We start from the raw sequence: 19,513 nt of genomic DNA, 5'->3' as shown, positions 1-19,513 counted from the left end.
ATTATCTGATTATTCAGCAGTCAAGGACAATGAGTTTAGTTTCAGGCTCACTATATTTTTGTCAAACACTTATGAGAAATACTGCCAGTGTGCAACAGGACCAGAGTGTATGTCCCTACTGCAGCTTTGCATCTACAGATCAGAGTATTTCATTGTTATTCTATTGGTTCAGTTTAATGTGTTGGAACTGTTTCACAGTGAGACAGATTTTATTCTGAGAACTAAAGTCGCAATTTGTAAGATTTGTGAGATTTTACGTTAAAAAAATAAGAGATCAGCTTGTTTGATATGAATCTTTACTACAATAAATAAAAAATAAAAGTATTGATTTAATGCATTGTAAACAAAAAGACATGTTCTGAGCCTCAGAGGAAAAAACAAAAATGTTTTTATTGTTTAAAGATCTGGAGATGGATCCCATTCACTGATAAAATCCTCACAACAGTAACATTTGCTTCTCTATGACTCATTAACTTCTACAAATAGAGGTATTTTATATTGCACTATTGTTACTTTAACTTTCTGTTTTGGCGTCCAGGTGTGTGAACAGGTGACCCACTCACATTCACTGTAAGTAGCTGTCATTAATTAGGTCATTAGTTTACTGTGTATGAAGAGCTGTTCATCCCACTAACACTCTTAGTGTTATCAAGTGCAGTAGGTCAGACGGTCATTCTGGACTTTGGCAGATTATCAATCTGCTTCAGAGTAAAAAGTAATAACGGTAAAAAAGTATAATAGAGATCAAACTTCATTGATTACGATGGTCAATAAATTAACTGAAGTCTGGTGTCAGATAACATTTGGACCGTGATTTAAGTTTAATGTTTATTTCCGTGTTGTTTCAGTATATAAACACCTGTCGCTCCACATCCTGCACACGCTCAGCTGAGAGACTTCACACTGAAGCAGGTGAGACTTTAACGTTATATGACTTTCTGTGTCCTGTTTATCCAGACTGTTTTTAATTCTTAATTCTTTGACTTTCTGCTGTGCAGCTCATCACTGTGAAACAATGAGGATTATTTTTCTTGTCTGTGCTGCCTTCGCTCTGAGCGTCGCCACAGGTGAGACACTCTTAAAGCAGTTTTCATTTTCCAGAAGGTTGTACTGATCAATCTTATGTCAGAAACTGTCAGGAAAATGTAAATATTTCTTTCTTAAAAGGATTTTTTTTGACTCATTTGACAACATTTGACTCCAGATTTCAGAACGTTTCTTCTTCTTTTTCTTTCCCTTGCAGAGGAGAAGCCTGATGAATCTTTAGCTCCGATGACAGAAAAGTTTGAGAAGGAGGATCCTGCACCTGTGTTGGAGGCAGGAGACCAGACGCCAGGTGACGTCAGGCAGAGCAAGAACAGCTGTCTGTCCGGCTGGCTTAAATATGGATCCAGATGTTTCATCTTCGTCAACAGACAGATGGCCTGGATAGACGCAGAGGTAGATCTTCACACCTGATTCACTCCATCACGTTCACGTCTGAATCCTAAGCTGTTTGTTTTGTCTCTTACAGAGATATTGTTTGCGTAACGGAGCCAACCTCGCCTCCATCCACAACCCAGGAGAGTACAGGTTCCTCCAGGACATGATCAGAACCAGCACAGGTCGTTTTGCACAAACATGGATTGGTGCAAATGATGCAATTAAGGTGACAAGGAATATGAATTTAAAGATGTGATTTTTATCCTCTGTGGAAACTTGAAACCTGGATGTGATTATTTCTGGTTGTTTCAGTCTTTGAGATGTTTGATAACTTTATGTAATTGTTTCACAGGACCAGGCATGGTTCTGGAGTGATGGATCGAATTTTCTTTTCCATTCCTGGGGCGTAGGTGAACCCAACAATGCTGACGGTCATGAGAGATGCATTGAGATGAACCGCTCAAGTACGTTGACAACATACAAACTGCTTTATCTTCTTATAAACAAGATTAACCAGGTACACTTGTAAAATCCTGACTAGAAATGTGACTTTCTCTCTCTCTTGTCTGTTTGTAGAGGACCACCTCTGGAACGATCTGCCCTGTGAGTTAGAGCTTCCCTTTGTCTGTGGAACAAAACCATAAAGTCCAGTTTAAACACCTCACAAACTTGTGTCATGTCCTGCATAAAATATATGAAAACTGAATTGTCCAGTCATCACTGTCAAAGGCTCCCAATGTTTATTATAACCTTAACAATCATGTAATAAAATGATATGGTAATAAGATGAGAACTCTGAGAATTCTTTCAGGTCTCCATTCACTGAAATCAAATGAAAAAAAATAAAAATTAAATTAAATTAAATGGGAAATAACTGAATAAATAACGACAGACGTGAATTAATATAGATGCTGAATACTATGATAAATCTGTGGTGGAGGAAGTGTTCACATCATATAAAATACCACAATGTAAAAATACTCCTGAACTCCACTCAATGTTTGAATGTTCTGAATGTTACTTAAGTAAATGTTTGTGAGTATTATCAGGAAAAAGTACTTAAAGTATCAAAAGTAAATACTCGATGCAGTAAAATGGCCCCATATTATTTTATCAGGCTGCAATTAATGACTGTTTTATCTAAAAAATAATGAGAAATTCACATCATCGGTTATCAGAGTGACGCCTTTAAATGTGTTGGTTTTTCAAACAGTCATTTTTTAAATTCTAATTATTAAAGTAGTTACAAGGAAAGATCAGCAAATTATTATTATATCTTTATTATTTTAACTGGTAAATAGACTGCATTTATCTGGGTTCAGTAACACCAGGACACTGGAGGAGCCGGGAACTGAACCACTGACCCTCTGATCACTGTCTTCACTGTAAATTATCTTCATTGTCTTTCATTTTTGAAAATGTATTGTGTCAGGTTTAGTTGCGCTTCCAGCACTGGCAACTTTCTTCCACAATATAACCCCTGAACCACTTAATACTCTTACTCAGTTATATTCATTTCATCAGTTTAGTTCATTTACAGACTAAGATTTCACAAACAAAAAGAAACTGTCCAACAGTAAATACAAGTAAAGCTGAAACCATTAGTTGATTTGTCAGTTGATCATTTTTATGCTCCATCTCTTGCTGATCTTTCCTTGTAATTACTTTAATAATTAGAATTTAAAAAACAACTGCTTGAAAAACCAACACATTTAAAGGCATCAGTCTGATAAGCATGATGTGAATTTCTCATTATTTTTAGATAAAACAGTCATTAATTGCACCCTGACAAAATAAAAAAATAAAGCTTGATTCAGAAAAGTTATATCATATATTATAAATAAAATAATGGTTGAAGAGGTATGTTTTGACTGACTGATAAGACAAAAAAGAAGCCACACATTCATCCTTCATCCACAGAGTCAGACAGAGCAGGAGTGAAACAGTGATCAGGGTCCAGTGAAACCAGTCAGACAGTCTGGGTCTGAAAAACACAGTTATCAGTGTTTTTACTGGTTTATTATTAAGACGGTCAGTCTGTCAGATAACCTGACTGATTTACAAACAAAGTCGGTCACAGTGATAACATTTATTAAAGAATAAAACAGAAACTGTGTCACAAACTGTGGATGAACTTTGCAGCTGTTTGACTGATTACAAACGACTAATTCTGAAACTGGAACATCAGGCCTGTAGCAGCAAACTGATAAAAACTCAAAATCTCAAGGCAACAATCATCAATAATTAATTGATAAAGTGGCTTAATAAACTGCTGAACTTTCTTTGGTTGTCACATTGCTTACCAGCAGTTATTGTAAGTTTCCTTATTGTGTTATCACTGTGACCGACTTTGTTTGTAAATCAGTCAGGTTATCTGACAGACTGACCGTCTTAATAATAAACCAGTAAAAACACTGATAACTGTGTTTTTCAGACCCAGACTGTCTGACTGGTTTCACTGGACCCTGATCACTGTTTCACTCCTGCTCTGTCTGACTCTGTGGATGAAGGATGAATGTGTGGCTTCTTTTTTGTCTTATCAGTCAGTCAAAACATACCTCTTCAACCATTATTTTATTTATAATATATGATATAACTTTTCTGAATCAAGCTTTATTTTGAAATTCCAGAAAATTGAATGTGTCACAGTATGCAATATTTTTTCCTTGTTAAATTGAATCATTGTGAAGTTTTAAACCATATTTCTCAATTTCCCATATTGTTCTAAGCAAAAGTGACTCATAATCAAATTCCTCTTTCACACTGAGTCAGTATGTGGTGTAAATGACCAGAAATGGAGTTGACCTGTGGTGCATGTACTTTAACTGTGCAGCTCACAGTGTGAAAGAACAACAACCGTATGTCTGCATGAGTTAAATTCATGCATCTGAAAAGCACAGTTAATCAGTAAGTTAAAATAGATGCATCAGCGTCTGCAGCTCTTTATTCTCTCTTTTTATGTCTGCCTGCAATCAGCACCCCATTAAATTCTGTATTTTCTTGTATTTGTTTTAGTTAATATGGTAAAATAAATCTGTTCTAAATTAAGTATATCAGCACATTCAATGCAAAAATGCATCCTGTAAATAACCAGATACAATTAGAAATGTTCATTGCCTTTGTATAAACTGTATAGAAAAATATCTACTGTTTACTCTGTGAACCTTCTTTTCTCATTCTGCTGTCTACAATATCTAATTGTCACACAAATGATGATGAAGCTTGTGTCTGTAGGCTTCAGGGAGACTGGGATCCACTGAGTCTCATCTCCTTCTTGATATTTACAGGCAGCTGCCTGCACCTGTGCAACATGGTGGAATGCAAAAAATAATCAGATCAGTAGATCAGTGATGATGAAATCCTGGAAGTGAAACCATCTCTATCCTCATCCTGCGATGATGTGATCAGAGAGATCAAACTTCATCATTTAATGACAGTCAATAAATTAAATGAACTTTGTTTTTGGATTTCTGTGTATTTCCTTGTAGTTTGTGTATATAAGGTGCTGTTCACTCTGCAGCTGTGCAGACCCTGCAGACACTCAGCTGAGAGGCTCCACTCTTCTGAAGCAGGTGAGACTTTAACGCACTGTCACGGAGTTTCCAGACTCTGCATCCAGATTTTGATTGTTGTAATGATTCTGGACTCTTTATTTTGCATTGCAGACGTCCAGCTCCTCACTGTAAACAATGAAGATTGTTCTTTTTCTTTGTGCTGCCTTCGCTCTGAGCTCTGCCGCAGGTGAAACTCACAAACACACTGACAAACGCACACAAATCTGGAGAGGTGGTGTACCCGTCGACCTTTGATGGTCTCCAAATGTTTATGTTAATATGATTAAAACCAGATTTCACTCTTCTTTCTCAACACAACAGAGCCAGCGGAGGGTGCAGCTGTTGCTCAGGAGGAGCATCTAGGTAAGAGAAGCACCTGCAGCAGCTTTATAGTCACATGTAGCACTAAAACAAACTAAACGTTGTTTTCCTGTGAAGATCGACCAGTTGAAAAACATCCAGAGGAGGTGCCAAAGCCAGAAGAAGAAAAGGAGCCTCTGCCTGCTCAGAGACAGGGCAGCTGTTCACCCGGCTGGTCCAAATATGGATCCAGATGTTTCATCTACGTCCAAAGAGAAGCAACCTGGGTAGACGCAGAGGTAAACACTCAACCCTACACTTCATCAATATTCACCATGATCCAAACTGATATTTAGAGCTTCTCATCTTCTCTCACAGCGTTACTGTTTGCGTTACGGCGCCAACCTTGCCTCCATCCACAACCCCGGGGAGTACGACTTCATCCAGGAGGTCGTGAGAGGGAGCACTGGTCGTTTTCCACGAGCATGGCTCGGCGGCAATGATGCTGTGAAGGTAGAGAAGAAATAATCCTGCAGCAGAACCTAGTAATTAGATGGTGCTCTTATTTAAATGGTTTAATCTTTAAGTGATGATTCTGTCTGTTTTACAGGACTTTGCTTGGCTCTGGAGTGATGGTTCAGGATTTTATTACCAGCACTGGAGCTTTGGTGAACCTGACAATGGCTCAAACAATGAGAAATGTGTCGTGATGAACCAATCAGGTAGAGTAATGTCATGTGATGATTTAGGAAGCCACCTGGCTGGAAAACCTCTGAAACACTGACTGTAACCTTTCTCTCTTGCCTCTCATAGACGACTACCTCTGGGGTGACGCCAACTGTCAACAAAGGCTTTCCTTCGTCTGTGGAACAAGACCAGTTTAAAAATGTAGAAAATCTTATGTCTGCTGTCAGAGAGTCCACTGGGTCAACAAAACTTTGTCATTTAAGCCCAGTCATTAGAACTTAAGATTTGTTTTCATGGTAGATGTTTCTAATTCTGTAGCAGCAGTGTTCAGTTTGTATGTGAAAATATTTTGGAAAAACTGTGAAAATAAATGAGATTGAATAAGATGAGATTTCTGGTATTGTCCCTTCTTTCTGTCTCTGCTGAGTTGGTATATTTTTCTGTTCTATTGCTTAAAGGAATCTGTGAAATTTTGGCACCTGATAATGAATTTGAAAAATCAAACAGCAATAATTGTGTGCACATCTCATCTTCTATTTATTCTGTGACCAATTTTTGACCCTTGTTGTCTTCATTCTCATCAGTTTTAACTGTCTATATTTTAACTGCATTGTTCTAAAAGAATGGATCTATCTATCTATCTATCTATCTATCTATCTATCTATCTATCTATCTATCTATCTATCTATCTATCTATCCGGCACTGCAGCAGCTGCAGTTCGGCTCCGGTCCTGCTGGGGGCGCTGTTCGCTTCACTGTCAGGACTTATGTGTCTTTGTAGTTTCCTCTGGCATTCCAAAAAAAAGAAAGCGACAAAAGAGCGAAGAGAGAGTCAAACCTCGAAGGTAAGTCAGCCTGAAATTCAGAAATATACCTTATTTTCTCCACAGTTACAACTCATGTCTGTGTTAGATAACAGTGGTTTACACTCCAAACTGTTTCCTTTATTCTTCAACAACGTCGTATTGCGTAGTAACTCGGTCACATGTAATCTTAGCATCCTCGGCTAACAGTGTTAGCAAGGCGGCGCCGGTTGATGAAAGGCCTGTTTGGTCGATGTTGATATATGTTTATATTTTTATCAAAGCCGATCGTTTAAATATGGATATTATTATTTTTAATTGTTACCAAACTTACGATTTGTGGCTGCGGTTTACGGCAATCGACCAGTTACTATGTTTCAGCTATTCAACAACAAATAGCTAAGTTACTCAGGGTATCTTCAGATCTTAAAGTCTCAACAAACACACAATAACATCCGTCTCTAAAAGAAAAATCCCTTTTAATGTATTGATAAATCCCAGTTACATTTACAAATATCTAAAATATATTTTTAAAGCCTGCGGTAGGCAGTGACATTACTTACAAACTTATAAAGTGTGTTAATATGTTATTTCAGCTAACCTAGCGAGGCCTGGCAACAATATTGGTTAATCCTTCTTTTCTTGGCTGCTTGTCCAGGCCCGTTCAATGAATAATGATTGATATTGTTTAGTGTTATTGTTGTTTACAGCAGACAAACTTCATTAAATTAACGCTTTTGCTACATAGTTGTAGGCCATATCGTCCCCGCTGGAAGTTATGTTTCATATCGTGGCGGTACGACAATAAAACATGAACATTTCACTGGCTCAGAAAATGTCTTTATAAACCTGGTGAACCCTGTGGTTATGCCTGCACCTGTTTAGTGGCTGCGAGGGAAACGTTAACGGGTTTTAACGTGATTGTCAACAGAGATAATTAACCAGTCAAAGTCGCCGCTGTTTTGTTGTGACATGGCGACTTAAACGACTGGAAATGTAGGTTAATCTTACTTAAAAGAAGCCTGTCGACTTGAGAGGATAATTGTGATAAAACTACAATTCAGCACTTTAAAAGTAACGTTAATGTAAACCTTATCTCATGCATGTCTTGGCGGTGGATGATCAGTTTTATCTGGTGCGAACATGTGTAGAAAATAAGAGATAAGGCGCACATTTTGAGTGAAATAAAGTCTTTAATGTGGTAATGCCACTGTTACTGTTAACAGGAAACAGGTCTCTTACACCACTTTCTGTGGCTACATTAGTACATAAATAAATAAACCACCTACTCTTAAGTATTATACCAGATAAGAACTGTTTGGAAGTGAACGGTGCACAGAATAACCTTTTCATCAGGGTCACCAGGGTAAAACCAATTCAGTTTAATACAACTAATAAATAAATAAAAGTCATAATGTCCTGTTTTTCCTGCAACTGTTTCAGCGAGATGTTGATTCACCTTCAGGATCATTTTTGAGGCTGCAGTTTGTGACGCTGTTGAATTGTTTGTCACTGTAGTGAGAGGTCCTTCCTAGTATTTAGTTTACTCTAGTTGGTGTCAAGTTAGGTGAACAAAATAACGATTCAACAACACCAGAGCTGAAGCTGTTGGTTGGTTAATCGTTTAGTTAAAGGACAGAAAACAGTATTTAAATGATTTAAGTATTTTTTGTACTTTAAGTAATCTAAATAATCTTTTAAGCAAAAATAAACAGGCATGCTGTAATTTTAGTTTCTCTGAGGTAAGGATTTGTACCTTTTCTTTATGTTGTTATGAAGCAGAATATCTCTGGGTTTTGGGCTCTTGGTCGGAGAAATCAGGCAAATTGAAGACTTCATTTTGGGTTTTAGGAAATCGTGCTTATAAATAAGGCGTCTCTAGTGACTTTTCAAATGACCATTCAGCTGTATCAGTGCCAACACATCAGTTTCAACAAAAACTGGTCATAATAAACTCTGCTGATCTTGGATTTAATACAGGAGTGTTGTATTAGACTGTTTTAGCCCTTAAGTAAGTGTACATGTTAAACCAGCTATTGAGTGTTTTTCAGCATTTTAAGCCTTTGTTACATGCAGGAGATGACAGGAAATGAGTTAGAGACAAATGTAACAAAAGTCCCTGGTTGGACTTGACCCAGTTCACAGTTGACATCTTAATCCCTAAAAATTGCTCAGTGTCTTGACTTGCAGGTCACAGTCATTAAACCCTCCTGCCATCCTCTTAAATGTATTTACATTTCTGCATTTCTGTCTTTACACTGTATTTGGGCCATGAATGCTAATCAGGTTGTTAATCTGTCTTTTTTTCTTTCTTTTTTTTAATTCCTGCAGGTCGAAGCTGAGGGCCATGGCTCGTGGGCAGCAGAAGATTCAGTCCCAGCAGAAGAACGCCAAGAAGGCAGCGGAGAAGAAGAAATCTCAGGGCGCTGACCAGAAGACTGCAGCTAAGGCTGCTCTGGTCCACACCTGCCCTGTCTGCCGGGTGAGTACAACACTGTGCTGCAGCATGTTTACTCCTCTTTAGTTGTGGCTCAGAGGTTTTTTGTAGAATTGGACAGATGATACCAAAGCTTCAAATGTCTCTGGTGTTTCACTGAATAAGAGTTTGGAAAGGTTTGCAGGTTAACTATGTGTTTGGCAAAGTAATGGAATAAGAGGAAAGTCATTGAGAAATATGGCAATAAACACTAGGAAGACAATCCTAAATGCGAGAACATTTCCGTCTAATGCCGCGTAATAATAAACTAAAAGTATTTGGGCCATTTAATGAATATCACTCTCGAATCACATCACATGTTGTCCTGACATTAAAACACAGTACACAGTGGACAGCTTTATATACGTTAATAAGGTACATAAATATTTTGAATCAACAAAAGTATTCTATGTGTATTTGTTATTTTACTGTAACCTATATCACAGTAACATAGATTTAGTGAAACACTTAGGAACAAAAATATCACAGATTTAATAAGAACACAAACAAGCTTCTTGGGACTTTTATTGCAGCTGTGAAATTTAAACTCTTAAAATCAGTGTTGTGGTGCTCGAGGAGCTGCTGTAAGTTTTGTAAACCACCAGATGTCACTGTATTTGCTTTGTTTGAAGCCTAAAGGCCGCGTAAGGCTTCAGCTGTCCATCACATAGACTTTTCCACAGGAGGCTCTGTTCTCATTCATTAACAACCGTTCATTCTCAGTTGATAAGATTTATGCATTTGATTTGTGAATTGATTTATAAGTAGTTTGAGTTAGGTCCTGCCTACCAGTTTATCCCAACATGGTCGATGTTGGAGCCTCACTTCAGAGTCCTGTTGCCTTAAGATTAAAATAAACTTTATTGTCATTTTCTTTCAGACTCAGATGCCTGATCCCAAGACTTTCAAGCAGCACTTTGAGAGCAAACATCCCAAGTCCCCCATGCCTCCTGAGCTGGCAGATGTTCAGGCATAGGCAACTGCAGACTGGATTGGACCTGAACCTAGGTAAGACCAACTGCATTCGTGGTACTGTGCTCACTGTAAGCTGTGGTTAAGAAACCCCTAGAAGTTTCTGAATTCTGCATCCTGGTAGATTTATCAAGATGCAACCAAGAAACACCTACTTATACTTTTTATAAATTCAATTGGTCACTGTTAATATTTTCAAACTATAACCATAACACTAAAAAACAACAAACAACTGTTGCTTACAGATACACAATGACCACGGACTAAACGTTGAATCGCGGCGGCTGAAGGATGTCGATGATGAACACTGGGACCCGTCAGTATTCACGGACAGCGGGTTGGAAAGGAGGGAGGGGGCGGGTGTGTGTATGTGCTGTGTACGTACGTGTGTGTTTGCATAAGAGAAAACAGTAATGATGGGGCAGTAGTACACCAGCAGCCCATTTTTTATATTTATTGTGTACAACTACCTTACTATTCCAGACTGGGGAGGGAGGGAGGTTTCCCAGAAAGCAGAACCGGCAAGATTGCCTGCTAACACTGAATAAAATGATCTTGCGACTAATCATGGGGAGAGTTGACAAGTCTGAAAAAGCTACAATGGGAATGTGTGGCTAGCTAACAGCTGGTTGTTAAACACTGTGTCATCCAGGGCAATAGATGGCACATTCAAAACCCTGACTATAGATTTCATCACTCATCCACAGCGGACATGGCACTGCTCTTGGGTTAAAACTCCAATCATTTTAATTTTCTTTTGCTTGAGCAGAGGGTATTCACATGATCTGTGCTTTGCCCTCCACAAGAGATTAAAATGAGGTGTTTTTTTAATGAATTGGCTTCTTAAAATGACTAAAATCCCATTATGTAACTGCAGAATTTATGGGTGTTGGTTGTTGAAATGCAGGATGTTAATTCCTTAAACTATTTTCTTGAGATTGATGGTTATAGACTTAGACGGACTTTATTGATCCCTTTGGGAATAAGAGCGACAGACTCTACAGCTTTGCCTCCTCTGTGCTGCTGCTCCACAGGTGTCCTCACTCAGTAACACCTTACAACAGTACCTCATGTTAGACCACACAGCAACTCTCATAGTATGTTTTTTTTTCTTTTTTTACTCCCCCATATTCCTTTACTTCTGATCATTTCCATGTCGCCCTCCTCGGGCACGTTTCCCTAAATAATCTTGGCAATAAACACTGTCTTTGTCCCACTTGAGTTAAACCAGGATAAGATTTGTTTTTGAAAACCGAGTGCTAACTTCGTTCTAAACCCCATACAGTTTCAGTGCACATTGACGCTTTCAGCTGTAGTTTGAATAAATTGTAAGCAGCCCCAAGGACTGAAAAGTTAGATTTGATTCAGTAACTGCCAAAATGATTATTCACTTCTTTTTGGTTCTTCATATGTTCACTAGTAGGCAGAAACTTCACAAATTTGCTTTCACTGTACTTTTTTTTTTTTTTTTTTTTTTTACCCTTTTCAATAAATTGAACAATGTATTTAATGTGACTGGTCTTGTCCGTTGACTTTTGTTTACATTACAAGATGAAGTTATTGTTTATTATTGAGTTATTGATTACAGTGTTCTGCGTTGCTGTGGTGTTGCTTGATGAGTCAATTAATCGTTTGGTTTATGAAATGTAAGACAACTGTGAAAAAATACTGTAACAGAAGCAGAAATCTTCACAAATATAAACTTGAACTAGAAAATAAATGTCTAACTAAAAATTACCAGCGGTTAATTGATTATCAGACTAGTTGCCGATTAATTGACCGATCGTTGCAGCTCTGCTTTTTAAAATGTGATGTTGATAGATTTAATCTTTGATATTCCAGAAATCTTTAAGGTGACACAGCAGAATTAAATTGAAGAGGAATCAAATTTTCATGTTTTGTTTTAGTCTCTCACTTTCCCTCAGTCCATTTCATGCCACCATAATATATTTAAGATAATGTAAATATTTTTTATTAATTGAATACAGTTTAATAGTCTCTTCATATAGATTTGTGTTGCAACAACAGTAGTGCTGTCAAAAACAAAACAGGCATCACTAATGGCGTGTTGAGCCATCCAATATCATTTGCCATTTTTATAACTGGAACCTGTCTGTAAAAAACTACACTGGTGATAAACTGAAGTCTGTTGTTTGTTCCTGATAACAACAGGCATAAAAAAAAGATCCTAGCTCTCCTAGTTTGTTAGAAATGTTCATGAAATTAAACATTTGTGCTCATGAAAAAGAAGTACTGCCCTTAATAAAATGTCCTTATGAGAGAACATATCTGATTTAAGGTTTAGACTCAAACAGCTGAAAGTTTGAACACGAATCATTGTGAACAAAAACAAACACAACCTTGAAGATGCAGTAAAAAAGTGTTAAAGCTGCTGATTTGGACTCTCTGAACTTTTAACTCCTTTGAATTTGGAAAAAATTATTGAAGACAGTTTAATCACTCGTCTTAATAAGCCTGAATCAGATTTCTGGTCCCTGTTTACCAATATATAAGGTTTCTGCAAAGTTCATCCATGTACATTTTCAGTTTCAGACTCTGTTATCATAAACATCCACAGGTCTTTACCACCATGTTACGGTGTTTTTTGAGGATGACGTTGTTGTTGTCGTCGTAGAAGAGGACGGAGATGGGGCTGAGCTTGGTGGGGGCGCAGCACGCCTTAGGAACCTCATCAGGCTTCAGGAGGTGAACCTACCAAATAGTACAGAGTGAAATACAGTTCAATATTTTAAAGTTCTTATCCTATGCTGAGCAGTGGTGAAAGAACTACTCAGATCCTCCAGTATAATCAGTATCAGGATGAAGCAAGTATCACATGTGTTCCTCATCTCTGTACTGACCACTTGCTGGATGAGGGCGTGGTTGGTGGCGTTCATACAGGAGCCCAGAGGATAAAAACACTCTCCATCACAGTAGTAGGCTGAATATCCAGTGGGGGCCAAAACCCAGTCCTGAGCAGAACAGAAATATAATTTGAACTCATTAATTAGAGCCTGGATTTAGACCTGAAGCCTCCCTGACAAAAAATTGACTGAGATATAAATCAAGAATCAAAGTAGATGAGTGGCAAAACTTAATTTCAGAGCTGACCTTCCATCCCAGGTCACTGAAGCTGACGTAGAGTTCATGTTTTTTACAGGGCTGACCTCCGTTATTAGCAGGACTCCGATCTGAAACAAGGAAGTAAAAACAACTAATTGAGATCAAGGTTTGGGTTTCACATAACAAAAAGAAAACAATGTAATTTCTTAGTTTCAGTCACTTCTTAGTAGATTTTAAAAGAACTAATGATGGTCACTGAGGAACTTTCTTGTCTTGAATCCTGTAAATTTCCCAGTTTTCCAGATAAATTGATTTTAAATCCCCCAGAAAATTAACATTAAAGCATCAAAGTGTGGGCGCCTGGAACCTAACTATGGATGCTGGGGACTGGGAGGTCGTATTTGGGTTTCTTCTTGCGGGGGTGAGGCTTGACGGCTCGCGGTGGCCGGCACGGAACCTGGCTCTCCCTGAAGAAGGTGACCATGAAGGGCTGTTTGGAGCGAGGACCCCTGCGACCCACCAGCCCGATCCAGCCTGCAGACAGGGAGCGGTCTGGAACAGAGATGTCTCATAGTAAGAAACTTTGTATTGTTAATTAAAGTCTTTGTCTTGTGGTGCTGTACCTACCCTCCTCAGTCTCCACATAGAGACGTATTCCCAGGTTGCTGCGGGGATGGAGGAGCCAGTGGTTGGAAGCCGAGGTGACGTCGAAGGCCAGCCAGCCCTCCTGTCCTGCAGGCACAGACTGCATGTCCAGCAGCACCAGCTCTGGCTCTCTGTGGGAAAAAGCAAGATGTACATTTGATTAAAAACAGCTGAAGGTTAGATTTTGGACTGAAAAGATACTGGCTACTGGCTATGATGAATAATACATTAGCAAAAACAATATATGCAAATCAGAATAGAGTAGTTTTGCCTGTTATTTGAATTGAACATTTAAAATTTATTTGCATGGATGCAGTTCTCTTGATACCAGATTTAGTGCACTGTTATTAATTGCTCTTAATTTCCATGAAAGAACCACTGGAGCTTTTATCAAGTCCAACCAAATGTTCTTATTCAAAAGCAGGCAAATGCAAGAAACTGACCAAAAAATTCCAGCCTTTACCTGCAGTGTGTGTGCAGTGACCACTTCCTTAAAAGTAATGTTAAAGTTTTTATTACTATTATTGCTGCTGTTTTCTGCTGTGTTTTGTACCCTTGTAACCCCTGCCCCTGTAAACCTGCAGATATATATATTACAAGTTGTGAAGTAACAGCCTAACATAAATCTGTTTTGCTACTACAAAGATATTGTACAATAAGGTAAGTTGAGAATACATGGAAGCTATCTGACCTTTTTTTCTTCTAAAGTGCAGACTTTCTGGACCAAAACTGAAGATGAACAAGCATGAAAGAGGTGAGGGATAAAATCAAAACTGTGTTTCTCTGTTACTTCATCTTTCTGGACGAGGCAAAGACACTGTGTGAATTTGTAGTCAACATTGTCCTTCTCAGAATCATGATTTAATATTTAAGTTTTCCTCAGTATCACAGTAATTCATAGGTACACTGACCAACCAGAGACGAAATAGGCGGAGCAGTATCAGCCGACCAATCAGCGCTTTGTCTCTCGACGTTGGTCGGCGTGTGACGTCAGTGCCCGTGAACTACGTGGGGAGGCAAAGCAGAGCGGGGGAGAAACAATGTCGGAAAAACGAGGAAAACCAACGTTTGAGTCGTCGCTTTGGCCTGTTAGTTTCTTCGTGACTGAAGAAGTCTGTGCTAAAGCAAGCAAGGGAGCTGTTTTTGTCCAACAGGAGGTTGAACGTTGAGCATGCGTGCGAAGGTGAGGCTAACAAACAAGCTAACTTGCGGCTAGCGTTAGCATTAGCATAAGCATTGAGCAGCAGCCTTCTCTTCTAAAGACATCTTATCGGCCTTATTTACATTTTCAGTCGGTGTTATTGAGTGGGTAAGTGTTTAGAGTGTTTTTGTGGCCCTTTAACTTCGACGATGTTAACTCAGTGGACGTGTATTAGTAATCTGTTTCCAGTTTATTATGCGTCCTGCGTCTCTTTGATATGTTGTCCCATACTGATCATTTTATGTCCGTTTGTGATAGTTTAGAACTTCATTGTGGTCGTTCTGTTTCTTTTACATTTTCGTAGTAGGTAGTGTGTAATGTGTCGTTGTGGTTGCTTTACATGGCTTGCAGTCTTTGGCTTGCTCTTTGCAGTCGTGGCATTGTGCATTACCCTTTCCTTTTAATTATATCTTATTGGTTTAATTCCACATTCAGTTGGTGTTATTGAGTAGGTAAGAGTGGTAACATGTGTTTGTGGCCCCTTAACATCAGTTTACTATGGTCACCGTGCAGATGTTGTGTCACATACTGATCATTTTAAGTCCATTTTGTGTCTTTTTTGTGTATTTTACGTGTTTGTAGTAGACAGTTATGTGTTGTTGTGGTTGCTTTACATTGTCTTGTGTCTCTGTGGTCGTGGTTTTGTGCATTACCCTTCTCTTTTAATTATATTAAATTCCATATTCAGTCGCATTTATTGCGTTGGTAAGAGTGTGACTAAGGACTGAGACGTGGGCTCATGACATATATGACAATGATAATGTAACGGCCTTTTGATACTTTGTTTGCATGTGTTTGTGGTCACTTTATAGACATTTTGCCTCTCGGTGTAATTTTGTACATCATTCTGATCGTTGTAACTCTGTAGCAGTTTATCACTTTGTTCTGGTTGTTTTGTGTCTCTGTCGTCGTTTGGCGTCTCTACCTGGCTGTTTTATAGAAATTTATAGTCACCTTTTTGGTTCTCTCTGGTACTTTTACATCGTGTTGTGTCACTTTGTAGTTTTGTGTTCTCTCTTGATTAATTAATGTTTCTTTATGGCCATTTTTGTTTCATTGTGGCGTTTTAGTATCATGTTTGCGATTGTTTTGTGTCTCTTTATGGTCGTTTGTCACTTGGCTGTTTTACATCAATTAATGGCCAGCTTTTTTGGCTTTCTGTGGTTGCTTTGCATCATGTTGTCTCTTTGTAATTGTGTGTCCATTCCTGGTCACTACTTGATTGATTGCAGCTTTGTGTTAAAATACAAGTTTGAAAACTAGATTGCAGCTCTGTGCATCTCCACATGTTTGAGCCTCAGGATGTTGAAATCATGACATTAAAACTAAGAATTATAGGGTTGACTTAAGCTTGGAAAGTGAAAATTATGGTTTCATATTGTAAATATTATTCAAAAGTTGCTTCTGCCTTAAGTCTTATGTTGATTAAAAAACCAATTTGTTCACTTTTGAAACTCACAGTGTGATTGTTAAAGTTAAGTCAAGGTTTCAGTGTTAAGTTTCCAGTGTCATGTTCTTCTACACTGTCTGAGTCTTGTCCTTGTGTCTTCCAGATCTACTTGTTTGGCTGCTGCAGTCTGGACAGAATTACCAGCTCTCACCTTACAGACTAAAAGGGTACGTGTCCTAAAGATTTGCCCATTCTGAAAAATGTGTTGAACTGAGTTATTAATGTCAGCAACTGCAACTTTCAGTGTTTAATTCAGTAATACTGTTTAAGTCCCAGGTGACTCTGTCTCCTGTTTTCTCTGTCTCTTTTGTTCTTTCCATCTCTCTCTCTCTCTCTGAGTTAAGGTTTGGTGGCGATAAGCTTGTATTACTATTCTTTACTGGATAGTTTATAAGTCTTGTATTTGTCTTTTCCAGGTCTAGTTGTTACGCCGCTGCAGCCACGACAGAATTAGCAGCTCTCACCTTACAGACCAAACAGGTATGTGTCCTAAAGATTTACCCAGTCTGAAGAAGAAAAAGGGGTTGATGAGTTGAATTATTATGAAACACAGAGGTCAAACCTTTGTATTTATTGAACAGATACAATTATAATCAATAACAATACTACTCATATTAAAATATCAATCAGTATTAAAATAGTTGTCCGCCTGTGGACTAATAGATTGTAGCTCTCCATCTTCTCACCATACAGTATTAAACACATTAAAACCAATCAATGCTAAATTTTCTCACTCTCAATTGCTTAGTATTAATTACCAAAGTAGAATTGAATGGCTATACTTCAGTTTGATTGTACATAATCAGACATTTAGGACAGTTTTTTAAAAATTGAATTAGTGTAGTAATTTTTACAGATGTGCATATAATATTGTTAGTAGTTAAAGTCAGAATATGATTTGAAAATGTCCTAACTAAGAATTGTCCACAGAAAGCTACTGTGAAAACATTTGTAAATTCATCTGAATAGTTTTTTTTTTTTTTTATTTCATAAATAAGTCTTATTCTTATCCTTTGAATTTGGAAGAAAGACTGTTTCTGTAAAGATAAATGTTTTTACTGTTAATTAATGACCTGTTATGCCTTGTTAGGAGCAGTCATTTGTATTGTATGTACTTTGGGAAGAAACCCTGGTTTTAAATGAATGTTCCATGTTTTGCAGGTGAATTCACAGAAACAACTGGAGTCACAAAGGTGAAGGTAGGAAAATATTTTTATTTCTTTTCTAAAAACAGATCAGGCAACAAAATAGTCCTGAACAGTTTATTAATGTTGATAAATAACAAATTAGTAATTTAAATAAATAATATGGTAAATCAATTCATTAATAGCAAAATAATTTTGCAGAATTTTAGTAAGATTGTTATTATCATAATTAACACATACATTACTTCCTTTCTGTGGTTTATATGTATTACTGTAAAATGTAGTGGAGAAGATTTATTTATCAGTTTCTGTGATTAATATATGTTCTGTCTCAGCAGGAGGAGGAGACGATGGCAGCTGAAGTCCTGGACCTGAAATGAAGAGAGGAAACAGTTGTGAAGCTGTTAATTACATGGGCAGTGTCATAGAAGAACTCCAGCAGCCCACCACCAAGTGGAGACTCCCCTACCTCCATTTGATCAATGCAGGGCACTTTGTTTCTCCTACCCATTAATTATGAGCACATTTTCCAAAGATTGTCTCAGTTGAGCAACTTTACTGACATTTAACTGTTGTGGAGTAAAATGTTTTTAAAGCTGCTCAATGGAGACATGTTAGTTCTAAATGTGCTCATAACTAAAGGGTGAGAGAGTAAAACCATCTGTCATTACCTTTGCTATGGTTTAGTAAATGTTGTTTGGAATAAAATCATTAAAAATGTCACAGTTTTGAGTCGACTTTTTTTGATGCCATACTTTACTATGACATTTTTTGACTATTTTTGATGCCATACTATACTATGACATTTTTTGACTATTTTTGATGCCATACTTTACTATGACATTTTCTGACTATTTTTGACGCCATACTATACTGACATTTTTTGACCATTTTTGATGCCATACTTTACTATGACATTTTTTGACTATTTTTGACGCCATACTATACTATTACATTTTGTGACTATTTTTGACGCCATACTATACTGACATTTTTTGACTATTTTTGATGCCATACTTTACTATGACATTTTTTGACATTTTTTGACTATTTTTGATGCCATACTATACTATGACATTTTTTGACATTTTTTGATGCCATACTATACTATGACATTTTTTGACTATTTTACACGACTTATTATACTATGACATTTTTTGACGCCATACTTTACTATGACATTTTGTGACTATTTTTGATGCCATACTTTACTATGACATTTTTTGACTATTTTTGATGCCATACTATACTATGACATTTTTTGACTATTTTACACGACTTATTATACTATGACATTTTTTGACCATTTTTGATGCCATACTTTACTATGACATTTTTCTGACTATTTTTGACGCCATACTATACTATGACATTTTTTGACATTTTGTGACTATTTTTGACGCCATACTATACTATGACATTTTTTGACATTTTTGATGCTTATACTATGACATTTTTGTGACTATTTTTGACGCCATACTATACTATGACATTTTTTTGACTATTTTTGATGCCATACTTTACTATGACATTTTTTGACTATTTTTGATGCCATTACTATACTATGACATTTTTTGACTATTTTTGATGCCATACTATACTATGACATTTTTTGACTATTTTTGATGCCATACTATACTATGACATTTTTGACATTTTTGATGCCATACTATACTATGACATTTTTTGACTATTTTTGACATTTTTGACTTTTTTGACTATTTTTGATCATTTTTTGACATTTTTGATGCCATACTATACTATGACATTTTTTGACATTTTTGACTATTTTTTG

The 19,513-nt window shown here is 37.3% G+C and overlaps 3 protein-coding genes and 2 long non-coding RNA genes across 9 annotated transcripts in view; 3 read left to right on the top strand and 2 right to left on the bottom strand.

Annotated features, from left to right (window-relative positions):
• The first annotated feature begins 29 nt into the window (after window positions 1–29).
• Window positions 30–5,553, top strand: LOC108881925 (ladderlectin). Of its 2 annotated transcripts, XM_018674132.2 has the most exons (11): window positions 30–570; window positions 849–912; window positions 999–1,067; window positions 1,244–1,440; window positions 1,514–1,648; window positions 1,775–1,886; window positions 1,999–2,025; window positions 4,911–4,994; window positions 5,088–5,163; window positions 5,298–5,339; window positions 5,415–5,553. In XM_018674132.2, exons 3-11 carry the CDS (start codon window positions 1,016–1,018, stop codon window positions 5,425–5,427), a joined length of 738 nt encoding a protein of 245 aa, XP_018529648.1. In that variant the 5' UTR covers window positions 30–570; window positions 849–912; window positions 999–1,015; the 3' UTR covers window positions 5,428–5,553. The 2 variants fall into 2 exon arrangements, with proteins under 2 accessions (XP_018529648.1, XP_050924524.1); XM_051068567.1 differs by having other exon boundaries at window positions 30–912.
• Window positions 5,554–6,692: 1,139 nt separating this feature from the next.
• Window positions 6,693–11,729, top strand: zgc:91910 (Zinc finger protein 706-like). Its single transcript, XM_018674136.2, has 4 exons — window positions 6,693–6,808; window positions 9,098–9,248; window positions 10,123–10,250; window positions 10,460–11,729. Exons 2-3 carry the CDS (start codon window positions 9,114–9,116, stop codon window positions 10,216–10,218), a joined length of 231 nt encoding a protein of 76 aa, XP_018529652.1. The 5' UTR covers window positions 6,693–6,808; window positions 9,098–9,113; the 3' UTR covers window positions 10,219–10,250; window positions 10,460–11,729.
• bmp8a (bone morphogenetic protein 8a) overlaps window positions 11,531–19,513 on the bottom strand; it is a 23,813-nt gene continuing 15,830 nt past the window's right edge. The window contains exons 3-7 of the mRNA XM_018674134.2: window positions 13,905–14,053; window positions 13,650–13,829; window positions 13,326–13,405; window positions 13,076–13,186; window positions 11,531–12,926 (exon numbers count right to left, since the gene is read on the bottom strand). Of these exons, the coding sequence (XP_018529650.1) occupies window positions 12,777–12,926; window positions 13,076–13,186; window positions 13,326–13,405; window positions 13,650–13,829; window positions 13,905–14,053 (670 nt within the window). The 3' untranslated portion in view covers window positions 11,531–12,776. The remainder of the gene's footprint in view (window positions 12,927–13,075; window positions 13,187–13,325; window positions 13,406–13,649; window positions 13,830–13,904; window positions 14,054–19,513) is intronic.
• On the top strand, window positions 12,854–18,439 carry LOC108881928 (uncharacterized). Of its 4 annotated transcripts, none has more exons than XR_001960705.2 (8): window positions 12,854–12,920; window positions 13,914–14,098; window positions 14,636–14,676; window positions 14,806–15,105; window positions 16,677–16,740; window positions 16,990–17,053; window positions 17,735–17,772; window positions 18,057–18,439. It is a non-coding gene; the product is annotated as an uncharacterized LOC108881928 (long non-coding RNA). The 4 variants fall into 4 exon arrangements; XR_007811039.1 differs by having other exon boundaries at window positions 18,054–18,439; XR_007811040.1 differs by having other exon boundaries at window positions 14,631–14,676; window positions 18,054–18,439.
• LOC108881929 (uncharacterized) overlaps window positions 17,779–19,513 on the bottom strand; it is a 9,772-nt gene continuing 8,037 nt past the window's right edge. Inside the window, exon 3 of the long non-coding RNA XR_001960707.2 lies at window positions 17,779–18,089. This is a non-coding gene — a long non-coding RNA (uncharacterized LOC108881929). The remainder of the gene's footprint in view (window positions 18,090–19,513) is intronic.

This window comes from Lates calcarifer, linkage group LG3 (assembly GCF_001640805.2).
Source record: "Lates calcarifer isolate ASB-BC8 linkage group LG3, TLL_Latcal_v3, whole genome shotgun sequence".
In the NCBI taxonomy this organism is placed as follows: Eukaryota; Metazoa; Chordata; class Actinopteri; family Centropomidae; genus Lates; species Lates calcarifer.
The sequence above is the reverse complement of the archived record's forward strand: the minus strand, read 5'-3'. Positions and strand labels throughout refer to the sequence as shown.